The sequence below is a fragment of the Diprion similis genome, chromosome 8, assembly GCF_021155765.1.
Source record: "Diprion similis isolate iyDipSimi1 chromosome 8, iyDipSimi1.1, whole genome shotgun sequence".
Classification (NCBI taxonomy): domain Eukaryota; kingdom Metazoa; phylum Arthropoda; class Insecta; order Hymenoptera; family Diprionidae; genus Diprion; species Diprion similis.
The window spans coordinates 4195385-4215339 of record NC_060112.1 but is presented as its reverse complement, the minus strand read 5'-3'; the positions used below and the strand labels follow the sequence as shown (position 1 = coordinate 4215339).

The window sequence follows — 19955 nt, the reverse complement described above, 5'->3', positions numbered from 1 at the left end:
TCGTATGTTACAAAAATTGAGTTTCAACTTACCGACACCAACGATTAGAGCAAACCAATACGCGATCTGATTGGCAATACGGCTGACTGACATACCGACAATGATGTTTGCCATTTTATATTTCATGGTTTCAGAAAGAGACGGTGAATCTTTGTTATCGACGGGATACCACAGCAACGTCTTCGCTTTGCTAGTAGAAAGAGATAGCACTTCACTCCGAGCTCTCTCTCGCCAGAACACCACTTTCGTAGTGAGCGTTCCAGTATTACTATATTTTGAGTTGGTAATACTTTGCCGATCGATTCTCGTACCAAATGTTAAATAGAAACGAGACAATTGCAGATCGAGATTCGATTCAGGGATCTTCGCATCGGATGTTTAATAAACACGTGGTCAAGTGTCAGATTCTATGTTTATGCTCAAATTTCATCGAGATTCCATTTGCTAACCTTTATCTTTGTAATGTCGAAAATTGAAATAAATAACGAGGTAAGTTATGTTTATGTCAGCATACATTGAATTTCTAATTCATCCTGTTAGAAGCTTTTAGGTTAACATTCGCCAGCAAACTATAGAAATCATTCAAAAAGTGTAAAACTTGCTTTTGGGAATACAGAAAATCCGTTTAAACCCAGATTGTCAATGCAGTTTTTTACAGTTGCATCAATTATAATCGATGCCATTCATTTGTTAAAAAACTTTCCTCGTGCTTAGGTGAGGTTAGGTTGACTATTCAATTCTAATTTTATAGATCGTGCTGATGAGGCACTGCGTGCGTCGAGCCCGTCTGCATATCGTACGGAAATTGATCAGACAAGCAGGAATGTTGCGTTCGAAGAAAGGAGACGATAAACAGCTGGAGAAGTATAAACGGAAGGCTGACAAACTGTGCAATGAAGTTGCTGCGCTTAAAAAATTAGCTGAGGATGAGGTGACTAAATTTGCCATAACGAATAGTCGAAGCATGGGGGAGATACTGTCAGACCAAAAATCTGGGCCAGAAATTTGCATAATGGTCAGATTAGCGAATAACAAAATTATCGCTGACAGAGTGATAAAATTCAAAGAGAAGTTTCCAAATTATGAGGATCACTTGGGACCAGGAAAACGAAAGCTGTATAAGATGCAACGAAAGGCAGGTAAAACGGCTCAGAAACAAGCTGACAGGCAAGCTGACGGGATCGCTGTGCCAATTTTGGCGCAAAGTGACACGGAAAGTCACAATTCAAATGACAGTGCGGACGATGAAGCGGAGTTTGTGCAAACGGGATTGGAAACGGTTGATCCTTTACCAGAAAAGACTGAAGGTAACGAGGTCCAGCAGGCACAAAACGAAACTGCGGATTCTGATTTTGTGGAAAAAGTTGTAAAAAAAGATGAGAAACAATCGAGACCAGTTAAACCAAAGAAAAATGACCGAAAAGTAAAATCGTCCAAGGAGGATAAATTGCGAGGAATATCTGTAACCAGTAGAGAAGCAACGGTAAAAAGTTTTACCGAATTTTTAGAAGGCAATGACGCTGAAGAATTTTCTCCCGTCATTGAAGATGGGGAGCCGGAGTCAACGGCGGATAAAATTGTCCTTGAGAAAGAGGTGGATTCATTTTTTATGACCGAAAACGGGGAGGATGAATACCTGAGCGTTGTGGTCCCCAAGTCGAAGGTAATGGAGGATGAGAATGAAGATGAAAACGCGAGCTTTTCCGGAGGTCGTAAGTGGAATAATTTCGGCGGAAACACGAGAGAGTCGAACGCAGCTAGAAACGGTAGATTCTTCGACAAGATTGGCGGAAGTGAGAAGAGAAAACCGGATAGAAGTAGCGGGTTCAAGGGACACGAAAATCGACAGGATAACAGCGATGCGAGAAAAAGGACAAAAGTCGGTTTTCACGGCGGCGAAAATAAGGCGACCGCCGAAAATATGCATCCGTCTTGGGCGGCAAAGAAAAAGCAGCAGGAGATATTAAAGCTCGGTTTCCAAGGGAAGAAAATCGTCTTCGATGATGCTTGATGCGCCCGGAACCAAAATTAGTATTTATTTCCGCCGTATGAATTGGCCTTGGATCTTGTACAGAAGCAGTAAAATACAATTTATCACACAGGCACATGTACTCGCATTTTTTACTCGTACCCTACTATACCCGAAAATAACATTACCTAATGCCGTCCATGAATATCTTGACAGCTACGAAGTCCCCGAAACTTGTATGGCTTTCAGATTTTGAGAGTAGGAAATTTTTCAGCGTACATTTGGATGATGTAGCGAGCGAAATCTCAGTAGCGTTTGTAATTTCATATGCGAATTTTTCTAGAGGAGTTAATTGCTAAGATAAATCCGCGGTGTAGACTAACTTGGCTAGCATGACAATGAAATTAGCTGTAACACTGAAACCAATCACTAGTCAACTCTGCTCATATCAAAAAATGACCGTTTAATTGTTTTAATAGATACGATACCTTGAGGTTGAGCTGGGATAAAAAATTAGGACTGAAGCATAATGCACGTACGAGTGAATTTACGTCGCTAAATTGTCAGGTTTCGGGTCTCTCAACCAGGTTAAAATGATGACTAAACTATTCTCACTGTATTATTTTACTTGGTGAGAAATAATACACGACACTGTCGAGCGCTTGAAATGAGCAAAGTTCAAATGGAATTGCAAGCCTGTCAGAGTGTCGGCCATATTGGTATTGTGTCAGCGTTTTGATATTTTACAAATATTTTTTTCGCGTAACTTTAGCAGACCTTTGCAGCTGATTGACGTTCCATAGCGATAAAGTTGTGAAAGTCACGTCTAGTCTTCGATGAATAAATTTACGTAATTCGCTAGCTGTATGATGTGTGTAAGATAGATTGAAAAAAATTATCCTCTTAATTCGCATACTGAGTCTTCGAATACGAGTATTTTACCTGCCCTACACTGTATTTCTCGATAATTCCAACGACACGTTATTTGATTGATTTGAAAGTAATATGTATTATTACAGGTTTAGGATCTAATAAACTCCTGTATTCACTTTAAAATCCATATACGTACAGATTGCAAAATGTGTTGATTACACGGATAGACTGGAAACATAAAAAAAAAATTAAAAACGATTCAACATTATGATTTATTGTAAAAATTTTTGCGAAAATACGACATGTTATCATATAACATTATAGTACCGACTATGATTAATAACATATTTCCATATAAACCTCATAAAAATTTTTGTCAATTTCCGTTTTGTGTGTGTTCACGAATTAAATTTGTATACTTTAGCAATACCCTGCGTCAGATACGCGTAATAGTTATCATGATTATGTACATAAGTGAATAATATACACGTGTATATCACTGCATACATAACATAAACATATTGACGCTATAAAATCAATGAAAAATAAATTGCAAAACAAAACCAAAAACGAAACAAAATAAAAGAACGGCAATGGTCCGCAGAAGAAAAGCAGGGAACGAAAACGTAACAAAATATAAGGAATAAATAGTGGCTGTATGGTTACCAAACCGAGGGCCATTAAATAAAAGAAAAAGAAATAAAAATTCACCGAAAAATTTACTCCATGAAAATTAAATCCTGCCATCTTCTATAAGGTCTGCTGCAGTTATACCTAGCAGCCTATACGAGTTTACCTAAATGATAAATCACAGGGTTTGGTATACATGTGCAACATAAATTTAACGAATTTTGAAAGCAATGAATAATTCTTGCCGGGGGCGGAACCGAACGGAACGATCAGGAGTCGAGCGAAGCTTTTACGACCGTAGCTGAGATTTCGGGTGTGCCTATTACGCGCTGAAGATCCATAAAAGGATCTGAATAATGGAAAATGGTTTGTATACATATTGATGGGAGCTGGGATCAGTGTGTTTTATACAAAGTGAAGAAGCCATCGGTCGACGCCACCGTCGAGAAGTGAGCAGCTTGTGTATTTCTGTATATAACACACACACATATATATATATATATACATAAATAAGGGAGTAGGAAATCCTGGAGAAGAACGGTACGTTCAAGAAAGGGTATATTATTTATTCTTCGAAAGAGTCCGCTGCTTCTCGCCGTGTGTAACTAGCTGGGAGTCGACCGGAAGTCCTTTCCTACGTCGGACGAGGTCCATGTACCGCTTGGCTCGGTTACCGCTGTCTGGTTTCTCGCCAAAGTGGAGGTACTCCTCTTCCGTCGACGGCACCCAGTACGGATCTTGCTCGATCACCTGCGACAAGAACTTGCCCGGTTATCCTCTACCTGCCTACGCCCCATTATCCTAAAACGGGGTAACTAGATATCTGGATGTTTGCTCGATCACTTCTCGCTCACAAAAAACAAACAATCAGGAACGACAAACATTTGTCTCGGGAGGATAATAGCCGGAAATTCGAGCCATCGAACGCGGCGGTCTCGATAAACTTCAGGGATAAATACAGATGATATGTACACAAAGAATTACTTTGCACACTCGTTCGGTTACCATTTTTTAAAAATCATATTTTAGACAAAAGCTATTTACTCTGGAATATAAGGTTTTTAAGTTATACATATTAATAGACAATCAACGATTTATTCGGAATTTTATTTTTTTAAATTTTGGTAATATAATGATGAATTTGTTCGAGATAGATTAAAACGACTTGTATACGGTGTTCAAAAGCCACTAAAAATAATTAGAGGGGCTGGTCATGCCCCACGTTACCCCACACGCATTTGAAAAAATGTTGTTGCAATTGTTCGAAGAGATAGAATAATTCTAAAGAAAGTTTCTTTTCAGATCAGATAACAGACAACAAAATCGTGCGCACAGATCGTAGATTACTCGTATAAATACCTATAAGTTGTAAAAAAGTATGAAATTTAGTTACATTTATTGGAATATTGAAGAATGTGATGAAGAATAATGAGATTGAAAATCTGTTATCTGTGATTACGCAAGTTTCGTTAATATAATTACGGTAAAAAACAAATATGTGGAAGGATTTCGAGATGAAAATATTTCGCACACTTGTTTTATGATGAGCCAATTAAACGTTTTCAAACGTTATTATACTGTACCAAATGATGATATGAAAAGGATCTATGAAGTATTTTTGTGACATGTGATAACAATTTTTTTTCGATGTAGTGCCTAGTAGTACATATTCTTTACAACTTTAGCGATAATTTGATGTTTCTGCAACAATAATGTGTTCAACTGAAAAAAATATAGTCAACCAAACGACAAGCAATAAACATAATATTAAGAATGATAACAAGACTAAATAGTAACTAATCGTACCAAATTTTCTTACAATGATAAGAATAATGAAAAGTTATCGTAACGGTAATAGCTTATTTCAACTACAATTTCCTATACCAACAATATTATGTAACCCATACAATAACAAAATAAAATTTTCTTCAGTGATGGTGAAATGGACATTTTATTACATCTGTATATTACATTCCTTGCCCACAAAATACACGAGGTTTATACGTGGGCATTATAGATATACATACATATATATAATTATACACATGGCCAGAGCTACCAGAATCCTTTCCATCCGCCTCTCGCATACATTCGTATCTACAGAGGAGGAGTCTGGACAAAACTTTCCCGCGCGCGGTAAGCTCTTGCGTAAGTCGGTAGCACTCTGAATTAGTGAGTCCCCCACCCGGGCCTTCCACTTCTCACCCCTCCGCCGCCGCCGCCGCCTCCGGAACCTCAGCCACCCTCCGGCCGTTTACAGCCCAAACTTTCCTCCGTCACGTATATATATATATATATATATATATGTATATATAAAACGCGTAGTGTATGTATATACATATACAATAAAGATATAGGTATAGGATCCTCGACCAATCCCGACGGTTAATTCTTCGTTTGTGTTCCGTTGTGTGTCTCCCCTCCCGCCGAAAATCCGGCGCCTCATCGAGCTCCTCTTCTCTTCTTTTCTTTCCTCTTCTCTCACCTTCCTGCACCTTGTTGCCCCCGTATAAGCCGTACACATATGCGTACATGTATATATACGAACACACATCTTCCTCTATCCGCTCCCAATCCTTCCTCCAGGTTGTCTGCTTTTTTTTTTTCCTCTTCACTTCTGTCTCTCTCTACCCCGCCGCATTTACCCCAAGAAATTTTTTTCTTCTCCGTCATCTTCTTCTTCTTCTTCATCTTTTTCGCGTTCTTCTTCTTATTCTTAACCTTTTCTCTGCGCTCGGTCGTATTGAAATTTATAAGATGTGGACACCTGGCCTGCACGGGCTCCGTCGAGTAGGACGGACCCTGCAGGGACGATGTGATATTGACCCGAGCCCAGGTCTCGGTCTTGATCAAACTTCCGACAATATTTTTACAATCGGACAATATATATATATATACATACATACATATATACACGCATATATATATATATATAAATATATATATAAATATATACCTAATGCATATAACGCGGGAGCAGATGGTAGCCAAGCGGTTTTTGTTTCAGCCAGATTTGTTTTCGTGCTTCTTAGCGAGGTGCTCGTTGGTCGCGTCGTTGTTATTGTGGCTTCGGAGGGATCTTCTCGCCGAGATATCTCTCATACCCTCCTTGTTCGGTTGAGGAGGCATCTTAACACCGTCGTAACCTGTTGCGTATACTGGGTTCAACGCTATAAGTTCGCCCCCTTCGTCGCCCTCGATAGCTTTTCTTCGTCGTTCTTATATATCCTGCGTCCGAACATAACCTCTTTGTATTGCATCCACGCCCCTCTACCGCTACACTAGATCTGTATTCTAAATGCCTCTGTTAAATGATATAAGATACACGTTTCGATAGCTGGACCTCTTTCCAGCTATCTTCTTATATACATAGATCTATCTATTTACTTCTGTATCTTCCATGTCTCGCCCTCCTTCTTACGGGTATACTTTTTTCTTTACGGAATTCGGGCGGGACGCAGGTATGCGAGGTGGTACACGTATACACACATGTGATTACAGGTATTCGGGGTTAACAGGCGAAGCGGATGAACGATTCAACAGCATTATTCAAGATCAGCTATACTACTATGCTCACAATATCCATTGTTTACCTTTCGCCACCTGTACGGCATACCGACACGTTTCTGTACGCTCGTTAATAAGTGAAACGATAAGTAAACTATCCTTGCCGCCATTTAATTCGGAAAAAAAATTTTGTTAGAAACTATTGAGCGAGGGAAATGTTTATACAGCTGTAATAAAATTGCAAGGGTATCAACGGCGGCCATGTTAATTTCCTGTAAGCGTTTTCATTCCCAAATTTAACGATGTTTCTGAATTTTATTGTTCTTTCTAGTACGACAGAGTTGGAAAATATCACTCTAGTGTTAAAAATTCCGGATTTAGAGTAAAATCTACTTGCACGATTGTACGTAAATACTTTGAAACACTTGTGTGATTGCATTTCCAACTTAAAAGCTAACCTCATTTGTTCGTCATAGTCATCAATATTTCATCCAGATCAAAATGTTGATCCGTCTCTGTGGATCCAGTTACTACAATGAGGTTATATAACTTCACATAAAGTTTAATTATAAGGAGAATGGCATGCGGAGACAATGAGACTGTTAATTTATGGTTAATTGGGCAAAGAGGATAACGTGCAGGCCGAGGAGAAGGAGAACGGGAAAGCCACGCGCTTGTAGAAAATCAGACAATAGAAAAGGGTCTCGGGAGAATCTGGCTGGAACGGGGGTTTATAAAATCAAAGCGGTCGTTGGTTTTTCCATGGATCGCGTGGTAATCTTCCGGTCGTCATAGCAGCATCGTTCTTCTATACTAGGAATATAATAGGTATATAGGCATGGTCTTTTTCTCGCCTGTACCATATATCTATACTGGTGCACAGCACAGACCTATACAGACGTAATGTTGTTTTCTTTTAATTTTTATACCATTATACCTATATACTTATTCTGCAACCATGTGGCCATTAAGGCCAATCCATAGAAGAACTATCCTCCATTGTATATGTACATCTATATATAAAAGAGGTAGACGTTTAAGAGTTTCTCATGCAGACCAAACTTCCCGATTTCATCCATCGTCAATTACTTATTCGTTCGGTAGTTACTTTTTACACGAAATTCCTTCTTATTATTTATTCTTCATTTTCTTCTTCTATCCTCAACCATCTCATATTTTATTTATAAATATATTCGTTTATTTTGCTAAATTTCCTAGCTTTCACTGGTCGTCCAATATTTAACCAAATTATCAGGTTCTAACATGGCGTCGAAAGGTAGCACTTCAATCATTTGACCGTTTTGGATGAATTAAGTGAATATTTAGACACGAAAAACTTCGTGGAATTTGATAGGCTATTTAATTGTCGCATTAATTTGATCCACTATAAAATGTAGAACAGAAAATGACCGTGGAAGACGACGAAAATAGTTGTGTGATAGGTATAGCTGTTGTAGAATACAAGCTTAACCTGTCCTCTGTGACTAATACTGCGGGATGGGTGTTCGATACGGATGCTGGGCACAGTGGCGCGTGATGAAAGATGTAAAGAATTACAGAAGATCGATCTAGGAAGCGCACGTTCCGTATAAAACACGTCTGCAGATATGTACATATATAAATACAGTGCTTTTCAGTCGAGATCGAACAAGTCGGTCGTAATTTTCTTATTTTTTTATTTTCTTTGATAATTTTCACTCCACCCATTTGCAGCGTATACTACAGTCTATTCAACATCGAATGTTGCAGAATTCATTTTGAAAAATTTCTTGGGTATCCAATTCTATTTGACGCGGCTTGTGAATTTTTGAGCTTTAGGTTATTATTGTCAATTTATTTTGGAACAAAAAAATGTCAGTTTGTTTAAGATTATTTGATGAAGATTCGGCCTGTGGGAATGTTATTATAATATCCAACGTGTATGAACGGGGATAATAAATTTCACCCGTGAAGAAGTTGTAACTGATAGTTTTTATAGAATACATTTTGCAAGCAGTTGAGCTTTTATTTCGTTCCGTTGAAGTAATATAGAATAAATAGAAGTGATCAAAAATGGTCCTTATAAATAAATCTAATATGATTGAGTTAAGATTCAACATTATCCGCTACTAGATGGCGTCTCTCAATAAAAATGAAATAACGGTAAGTAACGAATGGGAAAATAAAAAGTTCTAAATAAAATGAAATTAGAATTGTATAATCGACTTCAGGTTTGATGCCTGATTTTAATATCACGCACGAATTTTAGGACCAAGATGTCGACTGAATTGCGGTGAAAGTCTCGTTCGATTATTTCGAAACTTTCCGACACTTGTAAGATAATAAGTCCGTATATAATAAGATATTGAGAATTATTTTTCACAGATGAAATGAAACAGCGTAGGGAAGCTAAATAATATAATTGATTGATTTGAAAATAATAAACAATTGAGATGAAGTACGAAATAAGAGGACGACATTCGCAATAACGCTATAGGCTATATACAGAAAGCGGTAAACGCATTAAGAGGAAAGAGAGAAGTATAAGAAAAGAGGGGGACAGGGAGAGGAAGAAGGGAGGGAGTAAAAAAGCCGTGGAAGAGCTACAGGAAACCCGTAGACAAAACACGAATGGACGTTGCTGATGGTCGTGCGTCGCGTCGTGTCCGTGCCGAGGCTCGAGGCTCTTCTTCTCGCTTTGGTGCCTCTACACAGGTTTTCTTATTTCCGTCTCCGCTTGGCTTCATTCATTAATCCATTGTTGTTTACAAGAAGCCCTCCGCACTGCTAACTACCGCGATTCTGCTTAATTCTCAACGATTCTCATCCATCTTTATGTCTGTATATCCCAGTATCGCGGTCTTCTTTAAGATTCTTCAACATTATAGCTGTGTGACGATATTGTGGTACAGGCGATTCCGCTATCCTACTTGACAACGCGCAACGTTCAATTTTCAATATAAGTACTTTTTGCCAGAACTATGATAAAGCTTGGAGTTCGCGTTCAATTGTAAGAGTAAACTTTGATGTATCTGACTTGAAAACGTCGAAGGCATCTGGAATGCAGCCTAGTGGAAACGTGAACGATTACGACAAATATGAGCTGTCTCAGTTACACTTTGTGGACTTCAAGACTTATCTCGCACTGAGAAAGATTCTTTTTTTTTTTCACTAAGTTCTGAATTTCGACACAAAGTTAAAGTATCGTCAGATTTTACGATGATCTCATCATTCCAGAATTTCCATACCACCTGAATCCCCGTTTCTTGGTTTCTTTCCATCTTTCTCATTCATAGGAATGCTCATTATTCGGAATAAGAATGTCAAATTATTCAGTTTATCCGGTATGGTACATGGAATCCAGACAGAATTCGTTAACCATTTAAAAGTAAAAAGAAGAAGAAGAAGAATATCAGATAACACAATCATCAAGGGTAAACAGGCACACGCATATAGAACCGAGCGAAGATCTTCTTCTTGGGAAATTAATAGGTAAGGCTGTCGTTCGGTCTAATCTCTCCTAGTCTCTCCGTATAAGATCCGAGGTGGGTATAAATACATAGGGAGGAGGTTATACATGGGTATTTACCTCGCACATGGGCGTTCGTAGAATAACAGACGATTAATTTTTGGGTACCTACAAATGAGAATTAAGTGGGAGGTCCCGGTCGGCAGGTATAAGGTATATAATGTACCTACTGTACCCTGCACTTCAGCGCCTTCCCCAATATCCATTCCGGTTGGAATACCTGTAGTCCTGCAGTGGCGATCGATTCTCCGTGTTCTCGGTGGAGTTATCAGGGCCTTATGGTCACCCGGAGGCGTCTCCTTTGCGATTTCTCACTTCTCTCTGGGTCCCTTCGCTTCTGTAGCATTATTCCCCGACTCGGAAGAAAGAGGCAGAAGATCTCGGCACAGAAAGATTGCCGGGTGCGATTAGCCTGTGGCGAAGTGTCGACCGGGCCCCGGACGTGTAAGTTGGGCCCCTCCGGCCAAGTACAGTCGAATAGACACAGGCCATTCAGGGCCCCATTGAACGAGGCTGGAAGAGGCTTGCGGTATTGTTGACCCGTCACAGGTTGATTGTCTCCATTGTTACCGGGACAATGGGCCCGCGGGGGCCTGAAACTTACACTTCGATTTGGCTCGAGAGGACCGGGCCCTGATTTCATTTACCTACATTTCAGCTCTGGGAGAAGTCGACTCGAGAAAGATCCATTTTCGGTCAGTAGGCATGGCACCTACCGAGTTCCAGGGCTCATTCAAACCCTGTCATGCCTCAGCCACGACCCCCGCAGGGTTTTCCGAAAACATTTGAGGCCCGCAGAATTTCACCGGAACCATTTCCAGTCCGAGGCTTATTATTATAAATTGCCTTCGAATTGCATGCGCTCTGTAATATTTCGCGTGTAGATCGAGTCTGCATCGTTGAAGAGAAATGTACTATTCTGTTATTAGGTTGCTTATAGATTATAATGGGTATTTATATTTCCTATAAATTGTTTATAGGAAAATTGGTATAGTTAGAATAACGTGTAAATGTTGCTAAAGTTACAAGAAAATATGGTACCAGTTACTATTTAGTGTGATTACAGTTGATGATACTACAATTTATAGTAATTATTGCAACGTTGATTTGTTTGTTTAGGTTACTACACCTTTTCAGTTCCACGAGGCATTCACAACATAACTTTGTAATTGCTTAACCAGCATCAAATTATCTCAATAGGCACATGCAAATATAGTACGAATGATTATGTTCAAAATAAATAGTGTCACATTCTAGAATTTTTGGTTATAAGTAAAAAACTTATTTTCATTGTGCATCGAGAAGTATATTTTGGGAATATTCACAGGATGTAAGGATTGTATAGCAGCCAAATCCCCTTGAAAATTTCCACTTGATGTCACTATTTCACCGCCAAAAGTTTACCGCTGGTAAATCGTTATCCATCCAATCGCGATCCATGATTTCTAATACGTACTTAGATGACATAAATTTATCAAGGCTCCAATTTCCTTTGCAGAAAGCAATAGCACCTAAACGTGTGTAGGATTTAATTCGACCTTGCACCTCTCCAACAAGTCGTATATTAAAAAAAAAAAAATTAATAATCAAATTAATAAACCGCTTTCTAAATTATTTAAAAAAAAACTAATATAATCGATAAAAGAATCTGGAAAAAAGTTGGCGTGTATTTTAAATTATATTGAATTAATTTCAAATTCTTACTCTGACTTGATATTCGGGAAGAAATCCTTCAAATTCGCGAGGCACGCAAGTTTTGCATTTTGGCGACTTCATTGGCTTTTTAGGCTATTTTTTTTTATCTTAAAAACAAAGCAGACGATCTTAGAATCGATTGATAAACTGTTGCCTGCTTCGGTAGTGTATGCTAATATTTTTCTCACCCTTCATTTTGAAGCACCCGAAACAATGCGAAACAATTAATGTTGAAATATGAATCGCCGCTCAAACGATTTCAACAATATTTTCTTGGTGTTTAACACTTTTTTTTTAAATCAAATTAAGAAAAGAAAGTTTTTATGCAACGCTATATTACGTACATATTATTCCATCATGAATTCGTAAAGAATAAAACTATGTTTGCAAAGACTCGTCGATGTAAAAAATGAAGATAAAATATCTTTTGCATATACAAACCGAAATAAGGCAAATTTCTGCTTTCATTTCCATTTTGTCTCGTTATATTTGTAACTACATACCTCCCAATGACTGAAAACCAGCTGCGGACTGGCGAGGCCGGAAGTCTGTGTTCGGAGCTCTCGAGCCAGATGAAAGCTCTCCGGTACGGGCAACGTAGCAAGAACGCGAAACTGACCACCAAAACCTGAGACACTATCCGCAGCCACAACTCGTCCCTGCCTTCGTCCAAAAACTGCGTACAGCTTGCCTGAATAACACACAGAAATGAAAATATGATTAGAAAATTTGTATAATATGATAAAAGAATAATCTAATCAGATTTTATATAGATATTTAAAATTGTTAAAAATAATAATTTCTTTCAGATACAGTAGAGGCTCAAAGATTAACCGCTTGTGCAACCACGATTATTATGGCTAGTAAACAAGCTTCTACTGTACACCTTAAGATGCTGGGATTAACGTTGAATTTTTCTGCAGCAACTAAATCGAACTTTCTGCAATATTTTAGTGTTTCAACAAATGATTAAATTTGCAAAACAGTAAATTAACCGAACACGAAACTATTTTCCGGTATAATTATATACTGAGGCAAAGGAGATAAAGAGGAAAAAGTTAGGAGGCCGGAAGAAGCAAATCTCCCGAACGATGAAGAAAACATTTCGTTTCTTTACGGGTTATTCTATATGCGTTAACTGGTATAAAGATTTCACGGTCTGATGAAGAGACAAAGGGCAAACTCATTGTCAGTGAGTTCCGTTCGGGTATTTTTGCCGATGTACGAGAGTAATGGAAGCCATCTCAGAGACTATCGAGATTTAGACTAATAGCTGAGTGGTCCAAACGGTCGAGGTCTCTTCACAAAATTGATTGAAACGATACTCTAATTGCGACACAGACCAGTTTTTTTTTTTTTACTATACGGTAATTTTTAAATTATGGAAAGTCATCTTATTACGCCTATAAATAAAATTGTCCGGCGTACCTATTTTTTTCGAAAGTGAGTTTTGTTTCTTTAATCGCAAGATAACAAGATTTTTTATTTTCGCTTTAGACGGAGTGAAAATTTATTTATTAAATCTTGCTATTAATTTTTTAACTTAGCACTCTTACATCATTTTCAACTTTTCAATTTTTCGTATTCATCGATTGAAGCAGGTATGTAACAATATTTTTCAAAATACTAAACCAAATCAGAAAGAAATCATTAGGTCCAGGAAGTACATTTCTGTTTTCCAAATTTCCTTGATAACCAATCACCCTTTATTAACTAAATTATAAAATTCTTGGTTAGAACAACTTCTTTATATCGTCTGAAAAAAATTACGTTTACACCAAAAAAAAAAAAAAAACTACCTGTATTTTTGAAAAAACACGAAATTTCATATAATTCACTGTTTTTGCCGGCTATTTCAAATTTCCCCGATAATAACTAATTGTAAGTATCGTAATCATTGTTTAGAAAGAATCCTTAATGGTATCAAAAATTTTCGGCCCGTATATGATCCCTGAATTCCAGCTCTACCCAATCCCCGAAAGTTAGAGACTGCAAAAACGGTATAACCGTGAGTCCCAAAAATAGGGGAACGAAACGAAACGTAACGTAACGTAACATCGAGATATGTATAGGCAGCTATAATGTGTCCTACCGTATAAATACAACGGAAAGAGCATCATATCGTTATAGGAATAGGGGGGGAAGGGGGGGGGGGGCTCTGAAGATCAGCAGACGGCATTGCAGAGAACGAGCGGCTAGTACGGAGGTAGACAGACCGCGCGTTCGGGTTTCCGGTCGCGCCCCTAGGGCACCTGCGCGCACCTGCGTCCCCCTGCCGCCGAGGATACGGAGGCCACGTCGACGCCCCCCCCCCCCCCGCCCTCTTCGCCCTTCACTACGCTTCGTCCGGCGTAGATATGGTCCAGCGATGAGAGAGCAGGCGATTGTTGCCGAAGCGGGCAGCGAGATGACACCAGTTTTTAGATGTATATGTATATATGTATAGAGGCGCACCGATGTGGGCGATGGGAGAAGAAGAATAATTTAATTTTATTTCTAAATTTTTTTCCGTATAAATTTATCTCTAAAAAGCGAAAAACTGTATTTTTTTTTTCCTACTCAATAACGTGCCAATTTATTGTATGGAATTTTTTTTTTTTTTTTAATTGAAAAATTGAGGATTAAGTGACCGACTGCGCATGCGCGAGATAGGCAATTGAATTCTATTGGTCGGTGTGATTGTATCGCGGCAATGTTTCCGTCTGCGAGACAGTGGAGCCAACTTGACTTGGAAGGTGGATTGAAATTACATTTTTACGATGACTTGTAGTAGTCATTGGTCGGTTGACAATGAGAGTTTGGCAAGCCTCTCGAATCATGACGTCCACTATTAGAGATCTGCTTAACCTCAAAAAGTCGATCACCTGCAGTTGACGGCTGAAGCTTGAGGTGGCCAAACTGCGTAAAAAACTGACAAAGCTCGCACATTCCCGATCACAGGATTAATCTGCCAACTTTCAGTATTTTCTCTCGGTGTAGAGTAATTCGGATGGAAAAAAAAACGTTAAATGAAACACGATCTAGTAATATTAAAGAAAAATGTAAATGTGACTTGTAACGCATGGCAGGAGTAAAATTTTCGAGGAAAATTGCGAGTGTATTCTGATCATGTGGGAAGACGAAATCAATGATTGGTCACGCATGCGTAAAGGGAAATTTGCTTAATTTTGAATAATATGTACACAGAGATTGAGAGAAATGCAGTTTAAAAATTTTCAGGAAACCCGTCAAATTCTTGTTTGATATTAATTCGATCTTTCGATTTTTTTTCATGTATTTAAAACTACCCAAACATGACAAAGGAAATGTTGAGTAAGTAGACTTTTTCGTATTGAGAGTCAGATGAGCGTAACTTTATCTAACAACAAGAAAAATAATTATTAGAACAACATTCTGAACTGTTACAATTCGATCAAACCCAATTTACGTGAACTAAAAACCACTTCTTCAGACATTATAAATATGATTGCCATATTTCGTACTTGACTAAAAAAGTATCAATTTTTTGTTCACAATACATTGAATCCTCCACTACTGCGTTCCGAAAGTAATCGATCATTCTTTCAATCGTCGAAAGGATGATTCGCTCGGTCATATTCGGAATGAAGTTCTTCCAAAGTCCGGTTCCTTAATTGCGAAGCGTATTTATGCACCGAGAGCGGAAAGCGAGGAAGAGGACCAAGTCACTAACGACATGATCAAACGGCAGGGGCGACCCGAGGGGGAAAAGGTGTCAGTCCGTACCTCATCGAAAGCGGTGAGCACTCGGTTGACAGCCCCTGGTTCATTGATGGGGACTCGACTCCATTCACCGCCTTCTCTCCGGCACGCGGTTCGCCCCCGCCATCATCCGCCGGCGGTTATTACAGCTGGAAACGCGTTCGCCGTTCGCTTATGAATTATTATAGGATGCGGAAAGTACGGGTGAATAAGCGTGCTCCGATCATGAGGCGATTAGCAGCGGAAGCCATTTTTCTTTCTCAATTTTAATATTTTCACAAGATTTTTGACCTAGCAGATTTTCTATTCGGTTATATAGATTGCATGAATTTTGTCGAATACTATCTGCCAATCTACTTGTTCAAAGTTTCTAATCACAGGACTCTGATCGGACGATTCGAAGGTTAGGTTCGATATATTTTAAAGACCTTAATGGATTTCGAAAAATTTTACGCGGCACTTTGTGATATACTTCAATATATGTCAACTTGATTATACCGCACGACTTGAAAGACTTCGCATGGACTTCATATGTTATAGCTGTACTTTATGGGGTTTCCAAGTGAAACTTTCTGAATAGCTCGGAGATTTCAATTAAGGTTTCATGCATGGAATTTTAGAGGATTCAAAGAATGCCAGGGAATACTTGATAAGATTTCACGGGGTTTTGTATGACTTCGAGAAATTTCACAAGAATTTATAAATCCCTTCGCACGCCGCTTCGGAAGATCTTAATAATAGAAGATTTCGTAATATTTCAATGTACACCATGAGATATTTCAACAGAGATTTCATAAGACTTCATGTGATTTCACAAGTCAGACTTGAATCTCACTCCATCCGCCATACTCGATATTATATTAAGAATGTATGGGACGTACAGTCGGATCAAAAATATGTCGAAACAAAAAAATTACACTTTAGTTTTACAAAATGCAACTGAAGCTAGTCAAGTTGAAGAAAGAAAAGATTCCAAATACTGAATTGCAACTACGAACATAATTGTTTAACTAATAACATCAAAAAAATCACATTATTCCACTATTCGTTCACCGAAAAGATTACGCACTTTATCCGATTCTAATGAAAAATCAGATCCGTGATAGATTTTTTTTCAGCTCGTCAGTCAATCAGATACGTACAATTGTTATAATTCACAGATGAAAAACTTATTATTCAGTAAGAAGTAGATTATTGTTGTCCAAAATCGAATTCAGTTGGTTCGTGCGGTGAATTCGTTTGCAAAGAAAACGAGTTATTATTCAATGAAATCGGATTAGTAATACAGATTTCCTGTATCAAAAAGACTTTTTCAGTCAGATGGATTCAATGAGATTTGTTCAATTTTTATTCTGTCACATGTTTGTCCCAACGCTTTTTCGACTTCACTGTCTCATGCATCATGAGAATGAAATATTTGAAATCCACTTCTCTTCTTCACGTCCAAATTCCTCCATAGGCGTTTCTGCCAAAGTGCTTTTTATTTTTTTTTTCATTTTTTCATTTTTTTTTTTTTTTTTTATTCCCAAGACAAGCCACGCCGTAAAGAGAAAAATTCAAATAAGAACAAGCTGCTCGACGACCAGTTGAAGTCAGGAGAAGGCCGCGCAACTTATACCGTGTGCGGTTGAAACCCACGCGATATCCTCTCTCCTCTCCGCTCTCCGCTCTCCGCCCTCTCTCTCTCTCGTTCTCTCCCTGTGCGATCACCGCGAAACCACATTTGAAAACATACCGCAAACACCATAGTCTCTCCCACTACAGGCGGAGAGTACCACGCGATGTTTCCACAGGCGACAACATCTCCTCGGCTAATTGCACCGGCTAACGAGTTTTCAGAACTGACATAGCTGTACTGATGCTGATGCTGCACGGCAAGTATATGTATAGTAGAGAATACCAACGTGACACTGATGTATTTCTTTGAAAAAATTGATTTTTGTAGGTACGTTTAATATATATTGAAAAAAAAATTATTCAGAGTCGAAATTCAAGTTTCATTTTTGATTATATATTCTTGTTACACAAGCAAGAATTGAAAAGCTTGAATTTTAAAATGATCGTTCACTGCGTTTAAGTAGTCATCGGAAGTTTATAACTATTCGGTATTCACGTATGTTATACAGTAAAACGCGAATTCACGAAAGGCGTTGTTGGATGGATTTCTTTCCAACAGTTACTCGATTCACAAAATTTTTCCACATAAATTTTCAGTCATTATATCGAAGTTAACGTATGGATTTCAGTTCTTGCAGCGACTCTTAGAATTAAATTGCAAAGCCTGAACTCAGTCTCATTATAAATTTCTATAATAAACAAGGTATGTCAAACCTACACGCAGCGTAGGTATTGAGTGTGCTTGCACTGCACGCACGAGCGGCAAATCCGCAAAAGAAACAACCTACGTAAAGATCAGTTTTTGCAATCGATATACCTAGATCAAGCTGATCAAGGAGCTAAGGGAACGCTGGAGGCTGCGGGCGGAATCTGCAAGGTCTCTCTTGCAGCTGGACCAATCAGCTAGAGCGCCCGATCGCGACGAATCGCTCTCACCATATGACGATGAAACTCATGCTGCTATGTGTTCTCGGTCTAGATTCGTGAATAAGTTTCACCGGAAGACGGGGAAATTAGATGCTATAGCGATTTTTTCAAATTCGATCATTTTCAATGGGCATCGGTTGTATGCAACATTACAGGATCAATTTCTGTTTATGATTCGATCGGTTATTCGACAAGTATTAATTATTTCATTTAATGAAACGACAATCAATCTTCATCAAAATCTTTCGTTGGAATGTTTTTCTTTGTTTGAAATTCTGGATAGGCAGCGTAAATACCTTAAATATGCCAACTTGGGCTCATATCCCTCACAATCAGCTGTTCAGGGTGGAATTTGACATTGTTTGGTATTGAAAATCAGCAGAGAAGGATAACACCTTCACCGATGTGCATGTATATATATTTACAACACCTTTTCCGATGTTTTTTTTGTACCAACAGACATGGAACAATGTTGAGTCCGAAAAACGAAACTTTTGTGGTTAACGTGGTGTAAAAATGTACGAAACCGTACTTTTCTATTTGAAACCAAAAATTTTTACTTATTCAAAATTTACATCGATCAAGCTTGATCGTGGGTTCAAGTTTTCATTTATTCCGAGTTCTGATAATATAAACTAATATACTTGAGTGGAATATTTGACCTCAAGTTTACGATTAATATCCTTTTTTTCTTGGCTAACCAAATTTCATTTACTCTTCAAGAGCTTAAGATTAGAGCTTTCAATCAAGCTTGGTATATCAAAATTTGCGGCACACACGTTTTTCTAGATTTCATAAATCAGTAAATAAATTGGTATGAAACTTTCCTGACAAATTCCACAAAATTTCTTGATTATAATTCCAAAATTATACATTGTCAGAGAAATGCGGTGTGAACTTCTTTGGACTATTTGGATTATTGTTTGGTGTGAACCGAACATCTGATATTAAATTCCTGTATACACCACAAAAATCTATAGTCGTTCACACCGGCTAATTTTCATCGAATTTCACACCACCATGTTTCACAGTGTATATTGGATATGACACAATATTTGTCTAACTGATTCACAGAGTATTAGTGACTGACAACGATTCCAAAGGTGCGGGTCAAGGTTTCGAAAGGTCGCAATTCTGAACGGGCTAAATTCCAAATGTTCAAAACTCTAACCTCAGTCACCAGCCTTCACATGTGTCGTAAAGCGTCTAACGCACATGCCAAGTATTCAAGTGTTCACCGCATACGTGACAGTTGGTAACGTTTCGAAATTGCAACCATTCGATGTAATGGTCGATCAGACCATTTTGACCATTGGAAATTATAACCTGCATCAGAATTTAAATTCATTAATGTTCTTGGAGTGAAGTTACGCTTCAAATTCGATGAAAAATGATACAAATCGGCAAAAGCGAAGAACGAGTGTCTACCAACCGAGTTCCGGTGGATCACAGTGACACTGGATTACGACGAGGGGGTACCTCGGGGGTACGGGCGGATGGTTGACAGGG

General features: G+C 38.4%; 2 protein-coding genes across 2 annotated transcripts in view; one reads left to right on the top strand and one right to left on the bottom strand.

Moving 5' to 3' along the window:
* Positions 1-334: 334 nt before the first annotated feature.
* LOC124409344 (serum response factor-binding protein 1) lies at positions 335-2111 on the top strand. The gene is made up of 2 exons (XM_046886903.1): positions 335-489; positions 752-2111. Exons 1-2 carry the CDS (start codon positions 463-465, stop codon positions 2009-2011), a joined length of 1287 nt encoding a protein of 428 aa, XP_046742859.1. The 5' UTR covers positions 335-462; the 3' UTR covers positions 2012-2111.
* Positions 2112-3172: 1061 nt separating this feature from the next.
* LOC124410093 (elongation factor-like GTPase 1) overlaps positions 3173-19955 on the bottom strand; it is an 87872-nt gene continuing 71089 nt past the window's right edge. The window contains exons 4-5 of the mRNA XM_046888239.1: positions 12686-12873; positions 3173-4222 (exon numbers count right to left, since the gene is read on the bottom strand). Coding sequence (XP_046744195.1) covers positions 4034-4222; positions 12686-12873 — 377 coding nt within the window. The 3' untranslated portion in view covers positions 3173-4033. The remainder of the gene's footprint in view (positions 4223-12685; positions 12874-19955) is intronic.